This window comes from Palaemon carinicauda, chromosome 16, assembly GCF_036898095.1.
Source record: "Palaemon carinicauda isolate YSFRI2023 chromosome 16, ASM3689809v2, whole genome shotgun sequence".
Lineage (NCBI taxonomy): Eukaryota > Metazoa > Arthropoda > Malacostraca > Decapoda > Palaemonidae > Palaemon > Palaemon carinicauda.
This window is the reverse complement of record NC_090740.1, coordinates 27,752,149-27,772,169: the sequence shown is the minus strand read 5'-3', so window position 1 is coordinate 27,772,169 and position 20,021 is coordinate 27,752,149. Positions and strand designations below refer to the sequence as shown.

Genomic DNA, 20,021 nt, shown 5'->3' with positions numbered 1-20,021 from the left:
CAGACCCTTCCAAATTCTGTCACTAGTCGGTCAAGCTTCTCTTCTGTGTCTGCAACCAGTATAGTATCATCCGCAAACAACATGATATTTTAATTATAAAATAAATTTTTGAATATACTTACCCGGTGAATATATAATAGCTGCTACTCAGCGGCTCGACAGAAAATACACTCAAAAACTCGCGAGCGATCGCTATGAAGGTTGCGGGTGTGACCACCAGCGGCAACTATCGGCCAGATACCACTCTTGCATGTAAACAAACCCTTCAATTCTTCTCGTCCCGCTGCGTCTCTATTGGGGAGGAAGGGAGGGCCTTTAATTTATATATTCACCGGGTAAGTATATTCAAAAATTTATTTTATAATTAAAATATCATTTTTAAATATTTAACTTAGCCGGTGAATATATAATAGCTGATTCACACCCAAGGCGGTGGGTAGAGACCAGAGTTAATTAAGTTTACAGCGTATAAGCTAAGAGTTTTTGACAGTTATCAATATAACAAAACCAAAATATATAGGTACCTGGTAAGGAAGTTGACTTAGACGATTACTCTGCCTTGTAAGTCTGTCTTCCTCACGAAGCCCAGCGATCCTCTTAGGATGCTGAAAGACTCCCAGGAGCTGAAGTATAAAGGGTTGCAACCCATACTAACAGGACCTCATCAAACCCCTAATCTGGGCGCTCTCAAGAAATGACTTTGACCACCCGCCAAATCAACAAGGATGCGAAAGGCTTCTTAGCCTTCCGTACATCCCAAAAAACATTTCAAGACACAGATTAAAAAGGATATTGGAATTAGGGTAATGTAGTGGTAGAACCCTCACCCACTACTGCACTCGCTGCAACGAATGGACCCAGTGTGTAGCAGTCCTCGTAAAGAGTCTGGACATCTTTTAAGTAAAATGACGCAAACACTGACTTGCTTCTCCAAAAAGTCGTGTCCATAATACTTTGCAGAGATTTATTTTGCTTGAAGGCCACGGAGGTTGCTATAGTTCTAACTTCGTGCGTCTTAACCTTAAGCAACCATCGGTCTTTCTCATTCAAGTGAGAATGAGCTTCTCGTATTAAAAAATCTGATAAAATATGACAAAGCATTCTTTGACATAGGCAATGATGGTTTCTCAACTGAGCACCATAATGCCTCAGATTTACCTCGTAATGACTTAGTACGAGCTAAATAGAACTTAAGAGCTCTAACAGGACATAATACTCTTTCCAGTTCGTTGCCTACGATCTCTGATAAGCAAGGAATATCAAAAGATTTAGGCCAAGGACGAGAAGGCAGTTCATTTTTTGGCCAGGAAACCAAGTTGAAGTGAACAAGTGGCTTTTTCTGTAGAAAAAACCGATGTTCTTACTGAAGGCATGAAGTTTACTGACCCTTTTAGCCGAAGCCAAGCACACTAGGAAAAGTGTCTTGAGGGTGAGATCCTTCAGGGAGGCTGAATGTAATGGCTCAAACCTGTCTGACATGAGGAACCTTATGACCACGTCTAAGTTCCATCCAGGAGTTGCCAAACGACGTTCCTTAGAGGTCTCAAAAGACTTAAGGAGATCTTTATTATTGGAAAGATCTAAGCCTCTATGTCGAAAGACCGAAGCCAACATGCTCCTGTAGCCCTTAATCGTGGGAGCTGAAAGGGAGCGAACCTTTCTCAGATGTAAAAGAAAATCTGCGATTTGGGCTACAGAGGTACTGGACGAGGACACAGATGCTGACTTGCACCAGTCTCAAAGGACTTCCCACTTCGACTGGTATACTCTAATGGTAGAAGCTCTCCTCGCTCTTGCAATCGCACTGGCTGCCTCCTTCGAAAAGCCTCGAGCTCTTGAGAGTCTTTCGATAGACTGAAGGAAGTCAGACGAAGAGCGGGGAGGCTTTGATGGACATTCTTTACGTGGGGCTGACGTAACAGATCTACCCTTAGAGGAAGACTTCTTGGAAAGTCTACCAGCCATTGAAGTACCTCGGTGAACCACTCTCTCGCGGGCCAGAGGGTAGCAACCAACGTCAACCTTGTCCCTTCGTGAGAGGCGAACTTCTGCAGTACCTTGTTGACTATCTTGAATGGTGGGAATGCATATAAGTCCAGAAGAGACCAATCCAGTAGAAACGCGTTTATGTGGATTGCTTCTGTATCTAGGACTGGAGAGCAATAGATTAGTAACCTTTTGGTCAACGAGGAGGCAAAGAGGTCTATGGTGGGTTGACCCCAAGTAGCCCAAAGACTCTTGCCCACGTCCTTGTGGAGGGTCCATTCCGTGTGTATCACCTGACCCCTCCGACTGAGAGTCTGCCAAGACGTTCAAGTCCCCCTGGATGAATCTCGTCAACAGGGAGATGCCTCGATTTCTTGACCATAAGAGAAGGTCCCTTGCGATCTCGAGCAGCGTGAAGGAGTGTGTGCCTCCTTGCTTGGAGATGTACGCCAAAGTTGTGGTGTTGTCTGAGTTGACCTCTACCACTTAGTTTCGAAGAAGTTTTCGAATATCATCAAGGCCAAGTGGACTGCTAATAGCTCCTTGCCGTTGATGTGCATGCTCTTCTGACTTGAGGTCCACATACCCGAGCATTCCCGACCGTCCAGGGTCGCACCCCAACCCAAATCCGACGCGTCTGAGAACAACACGTGGTTTGGGTTCTTGACTGCTAGGGATAGTCCCTCTCTCAGACTGATATTGCCGTCCGACCATTTCAGGCATGCCTTTACTGGTTCGGAGACTGGGAATGATACCGTCTCTAACATCTTGTCCTAGTTCCAGTGAGAGGCTAGATGGAACCGGAGAGGCAGAAGGTGTAGTCTCCCTAGTGAGACAAACTGCTCCAGGGATGAGAGAGTCCCTACGAGACTGTTCCAACTCCTGACTGAACAAACGTTTTCTTTTCAGCATTAGTTGGACTTCGAGCAGGGCTTGTTCTATTCGGTGGCAGACGGAAAAGCCCGAAAAAAACTGGACTGCGAATCTCCATCCCCAAATATAGAATAATCTGGGATGGGATCAGTTGGGACTTTTAGGTTGACCAAAAGTCCCAACTCCCTGGCCAGACTCAACGTCCAATGTAGATCCTGCAGACAGCGAAGACTGGACGATGCTCTGAGAAGCCAGTCGTCCAAGTACAGGGAGGCTCGGATCCCCGATAGATGGAGGGATTTTGCCACATTCCTCATGAGCCTCGTAAACACGAGAGGAGCAGGACTGAGGCCAAAGCACAGGGCTCGAAACTGGTACCCCACATTCCTGTAAACAAACCTCAGAAACGGTTGGGAATCCGGGTGTATAGGATTGTGGAAGTATGCCTCCTGAATGTCGAGAGAGACCATCCAGTCGCCTTCCATAAATGCTGTCAAGACAGCCTGGTAGACTTCATCGTGAAGTTTGACTTGACAATGAACACATTGAGCGCACTTGCCTCTTACGTACTCCTGCAGTGAACATGGCTGCCAGATCATTGGAGCCATCCCTGAGGGACTTGTTCCTGCAGAGAACGTGGCTGTCAGATCATAGGAGCCATCCCTGAAAGCCTTGTTTATGCATTACATAATTGTACAGCAAAACTTCAAACGCTCGAAAATAGCTCTGAAGTCGACCATAAAATCTTGGAGCGTCTCATGGCCAGGCGCCAGGGAGAGTCTATGAGGTTTGAGAAGTCTATCTGGGCAGAGGCAGGAACTCTCAAGCCGAGAACTTCTCTCGTGTCATATCAGACTCTCGCTCTATAAGCCAGCTTAAAAGTAGGGAAAGCAAAGGCTGTCTCCCCCAAACTCCTCCTGGTGATAAACCAGTCGCCTAGCAAACGTAAAGCTCTCTTAGAAGAGCGAGAGAGCACTAGCTTATAAAACAACGGCTTCGAAGTAGCTAGGCCTAGTGTAAACTCTGACGTTTAGGCGAACGAGGAGCAGCAGTTACAAAAAGATCCGGACAAAGATCCTTAAAAATCAGTATGATTTATTTAAAGTCCATAGAGGGCTAAGCAGCTTTAGGCTCCTCTCCGTCTGACAGAGTCCTCAAGGGAATATCAGTAGGAGGGGGAACAGCAACTTCCTCATCTGAAGGAACCTTGTCCGACAATAGCCGAGTCTCAAGCAAGGGAGAGACCTACCGTGGTGGCAATGCTTTACAAGCAGAGTCCACACGCACTGGTGCATTAGTAGCGGACCAGGATGCAACGTCATGTAACTGCTTGACAGTCTGTGAACTGTCAACAACAACAGGTGCGTGAGGACGCACAGCGTCCACTCGAGACTGCTTTGACCGCCTAGTGTGAGCAGTCAAAACAACTCTAGAATGCGGAGGTTGACGCTCAGCGTCAAAACAAGTCAACTTCGATGGTTGGCGAACGTCCTGAACGTCAACAGGAGCATCAGCAAGTGGCCTAACGTCCAAATGCGGCTGAAAATCCACACGAGACCGCATCGAGTGTGGTTCTAAACAACCTGACTGACGTGACTTGGCTACGCCAACGTCAACAGGACGCACAAAGGAACGTCTGGGTGGCTGAAGGCCAGGATCTCGATGAGATAAACGGCTAAGCTCAACGGACTTATCGGCAGAATAGTCTTCCATAAGGGAGGCAAGCTTATTCTGCATGTCTTGCCGTACAACCCATTTAGGATCAACGGGAATGGTTGCGGTAAGAGACGAGGGTAACGTCTGTGACTGCAAAACCTTGCCTACAAAAAGACTCGGAGTCTGTGTTACGCTTTTGTTTAGGCGGCGAGCAGTCTTCCGATGACTGCATAGGGTCAGAGCTGTCCTAATAGTTAAAACCAGGACGCTGGACCTGTCCTGAAAGGACTGACTTTCGCTTAAAGGGCCTCGAAACCTTGTTCCACGGTTTCTTATGCGAAAAGCCTTCGGATGACGAGGAGAAAATCGTCTCTCTCGCCTTATGGTAGGGGTGATCTTGGTGAGATACGCCTGATACCATAGAGGGAACATCTGTTCGCTGATCAAGGCCTCTCGAACCCATAAGTCGTACGACATTACTTCTCCCCTGGGCTTGGGAGCTTGCAAGAGGTCCTGGACTAGGCGAACGACAGGCACGAACAGACGAACCCTCGGTCGCAACACTGATAACACTTTGCGCAATATCACTTTATCACTACGATTTTCTGTTTTGCACTTATTTCACTGAAATCAAATTTTTTAACAATTCACATTAGGTATGAATAAAACTGATTTCTACCTGAAGCACGCAATTCTACCCTCATCAAAAGGTTATAATTGCGAAATCAGTCGTATAATGTAAGTACATTAATACCAGCAAAAAAACAGTAAACATATTTTAAGATAAAAAGATCAGTGGCTGGGGAAGAGACTAAACACTAGTTCATTCAAAACTACGTTTTCAATCTCTCACCGTACAGTGCCTTGGGACGAGAATAAAAAACTAAAAACGTTTTATCCTTTCTCCCCGTACAGAGACTAGGGACGAGAGTAACTCGAGAACGTTACTCGCTTGGGACGAGATAAAGATCGGAACGTTCTCTCTCCTCTCTCTCCCTCCGTCTCTATCTCTCTCTCTCTCTCTCTCTCTCTCTTGATTTCGCACCGAAGAGAAGAGCCCACTTACGTTTCGTCAAAAAACAGGTTATTTGACCAAAGGAAAAAACTGAAAGGTTTTTCAATTAAAAATTTCCTTTAAAATAGAATTTAAAACATTTAAGCTTTGAAAGAAGAATGAACAAAACGTCAGAATCGATTTACTCTTTCTGCAAAGTGAAACCGTGATACTCTCTCTCTCTATCGTAACGATAGAGCGCAAACTGCGTAGCATAAATAAACTAAACGTTAGTTCATCTTTGAAACAGTACGAAGACTATTCAAAGAAAATCTTTCATAAAATATCTACTAAAAAATATTCATTTAATAAGTTTTAAATCATTAGCTCTGTAAAAGTTATTTACGATTGAAAGGGCTCAACGTTGTTTAACTTCGGTTTCCAAGTTAGGACCGCCTACTCTCAGGAAAGGTCGCATATAAACAAATCATTAAAATTTATCTTGATGTTTATTATAAATGGAAAGCTAATCGAAGAGGCCTAATAAAGGCGGGTGAGATATAAAATATATAGAGGAAAATCTATAATTAATTTATAACGTGATAAGATAATTGCTAAAAGCCTAAACACACTTCCGTACTAAGGGAAGGGTCGGCCATTTAAAAGTCAAGGAAAGTCCAAAAAACAATCCAAAGGCATCAAAAATTAAATCTATCCAAAAACGAGTTCAAGATTTAAGTTGAAGATAAAACACCTGTACTGCGAAAGCTCAAACCAAAATGAAGTACTTCACCAAATATGTTGAGAAAACTCCAGGTTCTACAGCGAGTAATGATACGTCTTGTCGTCAAGGTCGACAGAGAAGAATTGAAGGGTTTGTTTACATGCAAGAGTGGTATCTGGCCGATAGTTGGCGCTGGTGGTCACACCCGCAACCTTCATAGCGATCGCTCGCGAGTTTTTGAGTGTGTTTTCTGTCGAGCCGCTGAGTAGCAGCTATTATATATTCACCGGCTAAGTTAAATATTTAAAAAACTGATTTACCTCCCATTCATGGTCATTCTCGTCTACCAGTTTTAATCCTCGTCCAAGCACTCGAGCATTCACCTCTCTCACCACTCCATCAACATACAAGTTAAACAACCACGGCGACATCACACATCCATGTCTCAGCCCCACTCTCACTGGAAACCAATCACTCACTTCATTTCCTATTCTAACACATGCTTTACTACCTTTGTAGAAACTTTTCACTGCTTGCAACAACCTTCCACCAACTCCATATAACCTCATCACATTCCACATTGCTTCCCTATCAACTCTATCATACGCTTTCTCCAGATCCATAAACGCAAATACACCTCCTTACCTTTTGCTCAATATTTCTCGCATATCTGCCTAACTGTAAAAAACTGATTCATACAACCCCTACCTCTTCTAAACCACCCTGTACTTCTAAGATTGCATTCTCTGTTTTATCCTTAATCCTATTAATCATTACTCTACCATACACTTTTCCAACTACACTCAACAAACTAATACTTCTTGAATTACAACACTCATGCACATCTCCCTTACCCTTATATAGTGGTACAATACATGCACAAACCCAATCTACTGGTACCATTGACAACACAAAACACATATTAAACAATCTCACCAACCATTCAAGTACAGTCACACCCCCTTCCTTCAACATCTCAGCTCTCACACCATCCATACCAGATGCTTTTCCTACTCTCGTTTCATCTAGTGCTCTCTTCACTTCCTCTATTGTAATCTCTCTCTCATTCTCATCTCCCATCACCGGCACCTCAACACCTGCAACAGCAATTATATCTACCTCCCTATTATCCTCAACATTCAGTAAACTTTCAAAATATTCCGCCCACCTTTTCCTTGCCTCCTCTCCTTTTAACAACCTTCCATTTCCATCTTTCACTGTCTCTTCAATTCTTGAGCCAGCCTTCCTTACTCTCATCACTTCTTTCCAAAACTTCTTCTTATTCTCTTCACATGACTGACCCAATCCCTGACCCCACCTCAGGTCAGCTGCCCTCTTTGCCTCACGTACCTTGCGCTTTACTTCCACCTTTTTCTCTCTATATTTTTCATACTTCTCTATACTATTACTCTGCAGCCATTCTTCAAAAGCCCTCTTTTTCTCTTCCACTTTTACCTTCACTCCTTCATTCCACCATTCACTGCCCTTCCTCATGCTGCCTCCAACAACCTTCTTGCCACACACATCACTTGCAATCCCAACAAAATTTTCTTTTACTAACTTCCACTCCTCCTCTAAATTACCAGTTTCTCTTACTCTCACTTTGTCATATGCCATTTTCAACCTTTCCTGATATTTACTTTTTACCCCCGGTTTTATTAGCTCTTCAACCCTCACTAGCTCCCTTTTACATCCACCTACTCTATTCCCCCACTCTTTTGCTACAACTAATTTTCCTTCCACCAAAAAATGATCAGACATACCGTTAGCCATACCCCTAAACACATGCACGTCTTTCAATCTTCCAAACATTCTTTTAGTTATCAACACATAATCCATTAATGCCCTTTCTACTACTCTTCCATTTGCCACTCTTACCCATGTATACTTGTTTTTACCTTTCTTTTTGAAAAAGCTAGCACTTATTACCATCTCTTGTTCAATACACATATCTACCAGTCTCTCACCACTCTCATTTTCACCTGGTACGCCATACTTCCCAATGACACCTTCTACCTCTCCAGCGCCCACTCTAGCATTTAAGTCACCCATGACAACTACATAATTCCTTCTACCCAGTCCTTCTACACACCTAGTTAATTCATTTCAGAACTCATTCCACTCTTCTTCACTTTTCTCACTACCTGGCCCATACGCACTGACAAACGCCCAGCATTCCCTACCCAACCTAACCCTTACCCACATTAACCTAGATGATATTTCCTTCCATTCCACTACTTTACCTATCATCCATTCACTCAGCAATAAAGCCACATCCTCTCTCGTTCTTCCCTTTTCAATCCCAGACACTCTACCAGACATTTCACCAAACATCACTTCACCCTTTCCTTTCATCTTTGTCTCACACAAGGCCAATACATCCATCCTTCTCTTCCTAAACATACTTCCAATCTCACATCTTTTACTCTCTATCGTACTACATCCACGCACATTCAAACACCCCAAAACTAGAGTGCGGGGAGCAGTCACTCTCCCCACAGCTCCATCTCTTTGTTGACGTCTCACAGGATTATATACAGGAGAGGGGGTTCCCAGCCCCCTCGTCCCGTCCCTTTTAGTCGCCTCTTATGACACGCAGGGATAACGTTAGCGCTATTCTAATTGTTTTTATGCCCCCGCAGCCACAGAGGGCTAATCATTATAATAATAATAATAATAATAATAATAATAATAAAAATAATAATAATAATAATAATAACAATATAATAAAAATTCCCTCTTATTTCCATCTAGTGTCCCAATGCTGCTGCTAAATGTAAAACATAACCTCTTTATGTTTGGTAAAAAGTCATTATATAAGAGGGGATATTTTTTGGAAGCAATTCAGCTGCAGCTTCTTTTCTGCACTATCTGCCTCCTCATTTCCAGGCACCCCTATATGTGCAGGAACCCAGCAAAATTGAAACATTATACCTCTCAGCTTAATAATGAAGAGCTATTCTAAAATCTTTAAAACTAGTGTTATTGAAATTAAAAACTTCTAAAGTTTGTAACACACTTCTTGCATCATTAAAAATTGTAAAGTGCTTTCTTCCTTTAACATTAATTTTTTTTTTCAATAGCAATAAGTATGCCATATAGTTTGGTAGTGAATAGAGATGATATTAGGGGAAGTGCACCTCTACATTTACAGGCACTGCCCACTGTTCTATCTTATTTCTCTTACTCTTGTATTTTTAAGTTTTTATTTTTTATATATGAAAGATCCATTTTAATGTTGAGAACATTCTTAAAATATTCTAATTGCTCATTATTTACCTTGTACAGTAGTTTGTTTATTTCCTTATTTAACTTCCTTACAGGGCTATTTTTTCTTGTTGGAGCCCTTGGGCTTATAGTATCCTGCTTTTCCAACTAGGGTTGTAGCATAGCTAGTAATAATAATAACAATATGATGATGAAGCCCCTACTGCTGCTACCTCAGTGGTCACCAAGGCAACTGGAGGAAGCAGCAGGGCCTATCGAAACTTTCACTATCACTCGCCCGCTATTCATTCCTATCTCTAGCACGCTCTTTTGCCTCTGTCACATCTACCCAACTATCACCCAGAGCTTTCTTCACTCCATCCATTCACCTAAACCCTGCCCTTCCTCTTGTACTTCTCCCATCAACTCTTGCATTCATCATCATCTTCAGCAGACAGCCATTTTCCATTTTCTCTACATGGCCAAACCACCTCAACATATTCACTCTAGATGCTAATTCATTTTTTACACCCATTTTCACCCTCACTACTTTATTCCTAACCGTACCTACTCGAGATACACCAGCCATACTCCTCAGACACTTCATCTTGAACACATTCAATTTCTATCTCTCCGTCACTTTCATCCCCCACAACTCTGATCCATACATCACAGTTGGTACAATCACTTTTCTCATACAATATTCTCTTTATATTCATTCCTAACAATCTAATTCTTTACCGCTCTCTTTGTTGCCCCCAACAATTTACATCCTTCATTCACTCACTTTAGTTCATCTGCTTCCACTCCACCATTTGCAGCAACAACAGACCCCAAGTATTTAAACTGATCTACTTCTTCAAGTAATTCTTCATTCAAAATGACAATCAATCTAGCACCACCCTCCCTCCTCATGCATCTCATAACCTTACTCTCACCTACATTAACTCGCAACTTCCTTCTGTTACACACCCTTCCAAACTCTGTCACTAATCGACCCAGCTTCTTCTCCAAGGTTGCAACCTAGACAGTATCATCCACAAACAACAACTGATTCCCCTCCCAATCATGATCATTCTGATATATCAGTTTCAATCTGCAACCAAGCACTTCTTACAACTCCACCAACAAATTGAACAACAATGGCAACATTTTATTTCCCAATCTTTTGCTACTTTGCTACAACTAATTTTCTTTCAACTAAAAAATGATCAGACAAACCATTAGCCCTACCCCTAAACACATGCACATTTTTCAGTCTTCCAAGCATCTTCATGGTTATCAACACATAATCCATTAATGCCCTTTCTTCCACTCTTCCATTTGCCACTCTTACCCATGTATAATTGTTTATATCCTCCTTTTAGAAAAATTATAACTTATCACTACGTCTTGTTCAACACATATTTAACACTCTCACCACTCTCATTTTCACCTGGTATGCATACTTCCCAATGAAACCATCTACCTCCAGCACCCATTCTGGCTTTTAAGTCGCCCATCACAACTATATATTTCCTTCTACTCAGTCATTCTACACACCTAGTTAATTCATACCACCCTTCTTCACTTTTCTCCCAACCTGGCCCATACACACTAACAAACACCCAACATTCTCTGCCCACCCTAACCCTTACCAACATTAACCTGCATGATACCTACTTCCATTCCACTTCTTTACCAGTCATGCATTCACTAAGAAATAAAGCCATACCCTCTCTTGCTCTTCCCCTTTTAATCTCAGTTGCTAGATATCTATATATAAATTTTGAGAATGCTCATGATTATAAAATTAAGTTCATTCCATTGCAAAAACGCAAGCACAACATGAGCTAACTTAGAAATTTAAGATGCTAGAGCATTTACAAAAAACTTTTTGTTATGATCTTTTGCTACCCATAAAGGTCTTGGCACTCAAAGGTGAGAAATTTACGGTACTGCTTGGCATCAAGAAAGGAACCCAAGGACTTGCTATTATACAATAGTTTTGTTTTTTTGTGGAGGACTTTGATGCAATTACCCTCATAGCAGGGGGAGCTATGCATAATGTGTGTTTTACATTGTATTTTTTTCATTTTGCTAATTTTATCATCAAAAGATGAGCTAAAATAAGAAGTAAAAACTTAATTATACAAGCAAGACAAAAATAAAATTATAAAAAAGTATATAAAGGCATAAAAGCATTGTACTGTTGCTGCAAACAAACATTCAGTTACTGGTATTTTTACAGCGCATTGCCTAAGTACAAAGTACATTTCACAAAGAGGTGTACAGTATTACGTACAGTATAATAGTAAGGCTAATGCAGGTATCAATGAACCTCCATAATAATTTCAGATCTACAATTTTCACTACTATATCACAACCTCAAAAGACACTAAGTTACTGTACAAAAATATTTGATTATATTTGAGAGTATCAAGACTCATATTGTATAAAAATCTTGACTTAGAAAACATTAACAAAATTAAAAACTTACCTTAATATCACAACCAGGACACTGATGAACGTGAACCTTATGACGAAGTTTGAAATGTTGTGTAAGCTTTGCTTTATGTCTGTAACGGACATTGGGGCATTTATCACATACAAATTTATATATATCTCCATGCATTCTCCTGTGTTCTGCAACTTCTTTTGAACTGGTGAATACTTGATTGCATAATTTACAAAACTTTTCCTTGCATAATTCACATGACTTTCTTCTGTTTTCATCCTAGAAAATACAGGGAACAATAATACAACTAAACTAAGAAAAATATGAAAAAATATTCGTATAGCACTATGCTTTCAGAGCTAAATCAAAAGCATTAGTTACGACTAATTAGCCATTGTTTATTATATAAATGCAATAATTCAAATAGCATTGAAAAAGGGTGTAAAGCTGTAGTAGAACTACCACTTTGTGAATATGAAAATTTACCTCTTCCCTCTAACTTCAATGTAACTCACTGTGTGACCTTATCACTAAACCCTTTACTAGCAACAACATAGCATTTTAAGAAAGACCCAGAAAGTTCAAATTTATAAACTAATTAAGACCTTTTACTTTCAATATATGTCTTGTTAACATACCACTTTATAAGTCTCACAGAACAAACAAAACCTTCTCTGACATATCACAGCCTTTCCTGCCCAAATAAGGTTATGTAGAACATTGGGTCTGATTTCTAGTGTAAAAATAATTAGGTCTGAAATACTACAAATTTATATAATTTGTATTTTTCCTAGCAATAAAAACCTCAGTCATTTAAATAGGGTTACTACTAATATTTTCTACGACCGGCCACTCAAAATTTTGGTTGATTACGTCATGCTTCATGCTGGGTAAATGCAGCGCATGCGCAAGGAGCAAGCGAGAGGTTGCACACCAAGTCTCCTCACAACACACCTAGTCGAAGACTTGTGGGGCGGTTGAGCTGGGACCTTTGGTAAATGACTCAGGTTTGTATTGCTAGAAAGCATACTGTACGAATTACAGTATATAAAATTTGCAGTTCATTCTAAGAGGATAAAAAATTCAGAGTCATTTATAAGGGGAGTCTTCCCTAAGAGGGAGTAAGTCTCTATGAAGTGAAGAAGTAAACCCTTCCTCTCTGGAAAATCTAATTACTTTGAATAATAGCAAGATATCAATGTGAATCATAGAGGATGGCATAGCCAGCTCGTAAAAAGGCAAGGCCAAACTTCCGGTTCTTTAGAGATAAAAAAAACTTTTTTGATACAGTTACTAATAATAATATTGAGTGATCAAAGAGGACTCAGTAAGTCTAAGGCACCAGGTCTAGATGATAAACATCCAAGAGATTATAGAACTAGAAGAAGAGATAACCCCACAATTTTACCAAATTTTCCAAAAGAAAGGCACCATAAGGACGGAAACTAGGCAATGTTCCCCCAATCTACAAGAGGGGATCAAAAGAAGAATCTGGTAACTTCAGTGCCTTGCAAAATTTTTTAATCAATTATAGTAGATTTAATAGTAGAACATATAGAGAAAAACAATCTTCTGATATTATTATTATTATCATTACTATCCAAGCAACAACCCTAGTTGGAAAAGCAAGATGCTATAAGCCCAGGGGCTCCCAGTGAGGAAAGGAAATAAGCAAATAAATAAATGAAGAGAACAAATTAACAATAAATCATTCTAAAAACAGTAACAACGTCAAAACAGACATGTCATATATAAACTATTAACAACGTCAAAAACAAATATGTCATAAAAAAACTATAAAAAGACTCATGTCCGCCTGGTCAACAAAAAAGCATTTGCTCCAACTTTGAACTTTTGAAGTTCTACTGATTCAACTACCCGATTAGGAAGATCATTCCACAACTTGGTAACAGCTGGAATAAAACTTCTAGAGTACTGCGTAGTATTGAGCCTCATGATAGAGAAGGCCTGGCTATTAGAATTAACTGCATGCCTAGTATTACGAACAGGATAGAATTGTCCAGGGAGATCTGAATGTAAAGGATGGTCAGAGTTATGAAAAATCTTATGCAACATGCATAATGAACTAATTGAATGACGGTGCCAAAGATTAATATCTAGATCAGGAATAAGAAATTTATTAGACCGTAAGTTTCTGTCCAACAAATTAAGATGAGAATCAGCAGCTGAACACCAGACAGGAGAACAATACTCAAAACAAGGTAGAATGAAAGAATTAAAACACTTCTTCAGAATAGATTGATCACCGAAAATCTTGAAAGACTTTCTCAATAAGCCTATTTTTTGTGCAATTGAAGAAGACACAGACCTTATATGTTTCTCAAAAGTAAATTTGCTGTCGAGAATCACACCTAAAATTTTGAAAGAGTCATACAAATTTAAAGAAACATTATCAATACTGAGATCGGGATGTTGAGGAGCCACCATCCTTGACCTACTTACAATCATAATTTGAGTTTTGCTAGAATTCAACTTCATACCCCATAATTTGCACCATGCACTAATTCTAGCTAAATCTCTATTAAGGGATTCACCAACCACAGATCTACATTCAGGGGATGGAATTGATGCAAAGAGAGTAGCATCATCTGCATATGCAACAAGCTTGTTTTCTAGGCCAAACCACATGTCATGTGTATATAGTATGAAAAGTAATGGGCCAAGAGCACTACCCTGTGGAACACCGGATATCACATTCCTATAATCACTATGGTGCCCATCAACAACTCTTTGAGATCTATTACTTAAAAAATCAATAATAATGCTAAGAAACGACCCACCCACTCCCAACTGTTTCAGTTTGAAAACAAGGGCCTCATGATTAACACGGTCAAAGGCAGCACTAAAATCAAGGCCAATCATACAAACTTCCTGACCACAATCAAGGGATTTCTGTACAGCATTGGAGATTGTAAGAAGGGCATCACATGCTCCAAGGCCTTTACGAAAACCAAATTGCAAACTAGGGAGTAGATGATTACCTTCAGCAAACCTATTAAGACGTTTTGCCAGAACACGTTCAAAAACTTTAGATAATATGGGAGTTATGGAAATTGGGCGGTAATCAGTGGGTCTTGAGCTACCACAAACACATTTACATAGAGGGGTAACATTACCAATTCTCCAACAAGTGCTAAAAGCTCCTCTCCCTGCTAACTTGCGCAAAATAACAGATAACTTTGGAGCCAACACGGTTTAAGACAAAAGAGATCATTTATGACAAAAGCAGGGCAATAGACATCATATACCTAGACTTTCAAAAGGCTATTGACAAAGTTCCGCATAAAAAATGTTATTTTCCTTAGTAAAATAAATTTTTGAATATACTTACCCGATGATCATATAGCTGTCAGCTCTGCTGCCCGACAGAAAAACCTACGGGCGGAATACGCCAGCGATCGCTATACAGGTGGGGGTGTACATCAACAGCGCCATCTGTCAAGTAGGTACTCAAGTACTCGATGTCAACACAGAACCAATTTTCTCCTCTGTCCACTGGGTCTCTATTGGGGAGGATGGGTGGGTCCTTTAATTTATGATCATCGGGTAAGTATATTCAAAAATTTATTTTATTAAGGAAAATAACATTTTTCAATATTAAACTTACCCGATGATCATATAGCTGATTCACACCCAGGGGGGTGGGTAGAGACCAGCATTACATGTTGACATTATTATGAGCTAAGTATTCCGTATTTCATTTTAGCAGTTATTCAAAATAACAAGCATAAAATAAATAAGTACCTGGTAAGGAAGTCGACTTGAACAATTACTCTGCCTTTTAAGTACGTCTTCCTTACTGAGCCTCGCAATCCTCATAGGATGCTGAGCGACTCATAGGAGCTGAAGTATGAAGGGTTGCAACCCATACTAAAGGTCCTCATCAAAACCTCTAATCTAGGCGCTTCTCAAGAAATGACTTTGACCACCCGCCAAATCAAGTAGGATGCGAAAGGCTTCTTAGCCTTCCGGACAACCCAAAAACAATAATAAAACATTTCAAGAGAAAGATTAAAAAGGTTATGGAATTAGGGAATTGTAGTGGTGGAGCCCTCACCACTACTGCACTCGTTGTTACGAATGGTCCCAGAGTGTAGCAGTTCTCGTAAAGAGACTGGACATTCTTAAGATAAAAGACGCGAACACTGATTTGCTTTTCCAATAGGTTGCGTCGAATATACTTTGCAGAGATCTATTTTGTTTAAAGGCCACGGAAGTTGCGACAGCTCTAACTTCGTGTGTCCTTACCTTCAGCAAAGCTTGGTCTTCCTCATTCAGATGGGAATGAGCTTCTCGTATTAACAGTCTGATAAAAAAGGATAAAGAATTCTCTGACATAGGCAAAGATGGATTCTTAACTGAACACCATAAAGCTTCAGACGGGCCTCGTAAAGGTTTTTAAATAGAACTTAAGAGCTCTTACAGGACATAATACTCTTTCTAGTTCATTTCCAACCATACGATAAGTTTGGAATATCGAACGATATTGGTCAAGGCCGAGAAGGCAGCTCGTGTTTGGCTAGAAAACCAAGTTGTAGAACATGTAGCCGTTTCGGATGAGAATCCGATGTTCTTGCTGAAGGCATGAATCTCACTGACTCTTTTAGCTGTGGTTAAGCATATCAGGAAAAGAGTCTTAAAGGTGAGATCTTTCAGGGAGGCTGATTGAAGCGGTTCGAACCTGTCTGACATAAGGAATCTTAGTACCACGTCTAAATTCCAACCAGGTGTAACCAAACGACGCTCCTTCGTGGTCTCAAAAGACTTAAGGAGGTCTTGTAGATCTTTATTGTTGGAAAGATCTAAGCCTCTGTGACGGAAGACTGATGCCAACATGCTTCTGTAACCCTTGATAGTTTTTGAACGTCTTCTGGCAAAACGTCTTAATAGGTTTGCTGAAGGTAATCATCTACTCCCTAGTTTGCAATTTGGTTTTCGTAAAGGCCTTGGAGCATGTGATGCCCTTCTTACAATCTCCAATGCTGTACAGAAATCCCTTGATTGTGGTCGGGAAGTTCGTATGATTGGCCTTGATTTTAGTGCTGCCTTTGACCGTGTTAATCATGAGGCCCTTGTTTTCAAACTGAAACAGTTGGGAGTGGGTGGGTTGTTTCTTAGCATTATTATTGATTTTTTAAGTAATAGATCTCAAAGAGTTGTTGTTGATGGGCACCATAGTGATTATAGGAATGTCATATCCGGTGTTCCACAGGGTAGTGTTCTTGGCCCATTACTTTTTATACTATATACACATGACATGTGGTTTGGCCTAGAAAACAAGCTTGTTGCATATGCAGATGATGCTACTCTCTTTGCATCAATTCCATCCCCTGAATGTAGATCTAGGGTTGGTGAATCCCTTAATAGAGATTTAGCTAGAATTAGTGCATGGTGCAAATTATGGGGTATGAAGTTGAATCCTAACAAAACTCAAAGTATGATTGTAAGTAGGTCAAGGACGGTCGTTCCTCAACATCCGGATCTTAGTATTGATAATGTTTCTTTAAATATGTATGACTCTTTCAAAATTTTAGGTGTGATTCTCGACAGTAAATTTACTTTTGAGAAACATATAAGGTCTGTGTCTTCTTCAATTTCACAAAAAATAGGCTTATTGAGAAAGTCTTTCAAGATTTTCGGTGATCAATCTATTCTGAAGAAGTGTTTTAATTCTTTCATTCTACCTTGTTTTGAGTATTGTTCTCCTGTCTGGTCTTCAGCTGCTGATTCTCATCTTAATTTGTTGGACAGAAACTTACGGTCTATTAAATTTCTTATTCCTGATCTAGATATTAATCTCTGGCACCGTCGTTCAATTAGTTCATTATGCATGTTGCATAAGATTTTTCACAACTCTGACCATCCTTTACATTCAGATCTCCCTGGAAAATTCTATCCTGTTCGTAATACTAGGCAGGCAGTTAATTCTAATAGCCAGGCCTTCTCTATCACGAGGCTCAATACTACGCAGTACTCTAGAAGTTTTATTCCAGCTGTGACCAAGTTGTGGAATGATCTTCCTATTCGGGTGGTTGAATCAGTAGAACTTCAAAAGTTCAAAGTTGGAGCAAATCCTTTTTTGTTGACCAGGCGGACATAGTCTTTTTATAGTTTATTTATGACATATTTGTTTTTGATGTTGTTGATAGTTTATTATATGACATGTCTGTTTTGACGTTGTTTCTTATTTTAGAATGATTTATTGTTAATTTATTCTCTTCATTTACTTATTTCCTTATTTCCTTTCCTCACTGGGCTATTTTTCCCTGTTGGAGCCCCTGGGCTTATAGCATCCTGCTTTTCCAACTAGGGTTGTAGCTTGGATAGTAATAATAATAATAATAATATAAGAGAAAGTCAGCTATTTGAGTTACAGAGGTACTGGTCGAGGATACGGATACTGACTTGCACCAGTTTCGGAAGATTTCCCACTTCGATTGGTAGATTCTAAGGGTGGATGTACTCCTTGCTCTAGCAAACGCTCTGGTTGCCTCCTTCGAAAAGCCTCTAGCTCTCGAGAGTCTTTCGATAGTCTGAAGGCAGTCAGACGAAGAGCGTGGAGGCCTTGGTGTACCTTCTTTACGCGTGGCTGACGTAGAAGGTCCACCCTTAGGGGAAGTGTTCTGGGAACGTCTACTAGCCATCGAAGTACCTCGGTGAGTTATTCTCTCGCGGGCCAGAGGGAAGCAACTAGCGTCAACCTTGTCCCTTCGTGAGAGGCGAACTTCTGCAGTACCTTGTTGACAATCTTGAACGGAGGGAATGCATATAGATCTAGATGTGACCAATCTAGTAGAAAGGCATCTATACGAACTACTGCTGGGTCCGGGATAGGTGAGCAAACTATTGGGAGCCTCTTGGTCATCGAGGTTGCGAAGAGATCTATGGTTGGCTGGCCCAGGTGGCCCAAAGTCTCTTGCATACATCCTTGTGGAGGGTCCAATCTGTTGGAATTATTTGTCCCTTCCTACTGAGACAATCTGCTATGACATTCAAGTTGCCTTGGATGAACCTCGTTACTAGTGAAAAGTCTAGACCTGTTGACCAGGTGAGGAGGTCCCTTGCGATCTCGTACCATGTCAGAGAGTAGGTCCCTCCTTGCTTGGAGATGTACGTCAAAGCCGGGTGTTGTCCGAGTTCACCTCCACCACTTTGCCTTGAAGGAGAGACCTGAAGCTTTTCCAGGTCAGACGTACTGCCAGTAGCTTCTTGCAGTTGAAATGCATTGTCCTTTGACTCGAGTTCCATAATCCCGAGCATTCCCTACCGCCTAATGTCGCACCCCAGCCTACGTCCGATGCGTCCGAGAAGAGAACGTGGTTGGGAGTCTGAACAGTCAGGGGAAGACCCTTTCTAAGGTTGATAAAGTCCTTTCACCAAGTCAGACCAGATTTTATCTTTCCGGAAACCGGGATCGAGACCGCTTCTAGCGTCTTGTCCTTTTTCCAGTGAAAAGCTAGATGATACAGAAGAGGACGGAAGTGTAGTCTTCCAAGTGACACAAATTGAACCACGGATGACAGTGTCCTTACCAGACTCATCCACAGCCTGACAGGGCAGCGTTCCTTCTTCAGCATCTTCTGGATGGATAGCAGGGCTGGGGGTTGATCGACTTGTTCAGCAACGTCCTCATCAGAGGGTTCCTCATCCGAAACTGATGAGGAAACGGCAACGGAGTGGGCAACGTCTGACTCGCTGAATCCGGTCGCACTGGTGGATGCGTGACGGAGCCGGACGCAATATCATGGTACTGCTGCACAGTCTGTGAACTGTCAACCATGGGGACGCGAGGAAGTACAGCGTCAACCCGAAACTGTCTAGACTGTCTGGGTTGTGCAGTCAACACCCTACCGGGTTGCTGAGGTTGACGTACTGCGTCACAACAAGTCACCTCTGCTGGTTGTTGAACGTCTTCCTAGTGACACAATGAACGTCAACAACCACCTCCGAGCGTCGCTTAACGTCAACGTGCGACTGGCAACCCACACTGGGTCGCAACGGTGGAGGAACCACCTCAACAGGCGGACGCGAGTAGGATACCTCAGTGTCAACAGGGCGCACAACCAACCGGTAGGAAGGTTGTTGGCCAGAAGGTTCTTCTCCGTAAAAAATCCTCTATCAAG

The 20,021-nt window shown here is 41.2% G+C and overlaps 1 protein-coding gene across 1 annotated transcript in view; it reads right to left on the bottom strand.

Annotated features, from left to right (window-relative positions):
* The window catches only part of LOC137655704 (uncharacterized), a 102,463-nt gene that overhangs the window by 22,633 nt on the left and 59,809 nt on the right, over nt 1-20,021 (bottom strand). Inside the window, exon 4 of the mRNA XM_068389702.1 lies at nt 11,920-12,156. Within this exon, the coding sequence (XP_068245803.1) occupies nt 11,920-12,156 (237 nt within the window). The remainder of the gene's footprint in view (nt 1-11,919; nt 12,157-20,021) is intronic.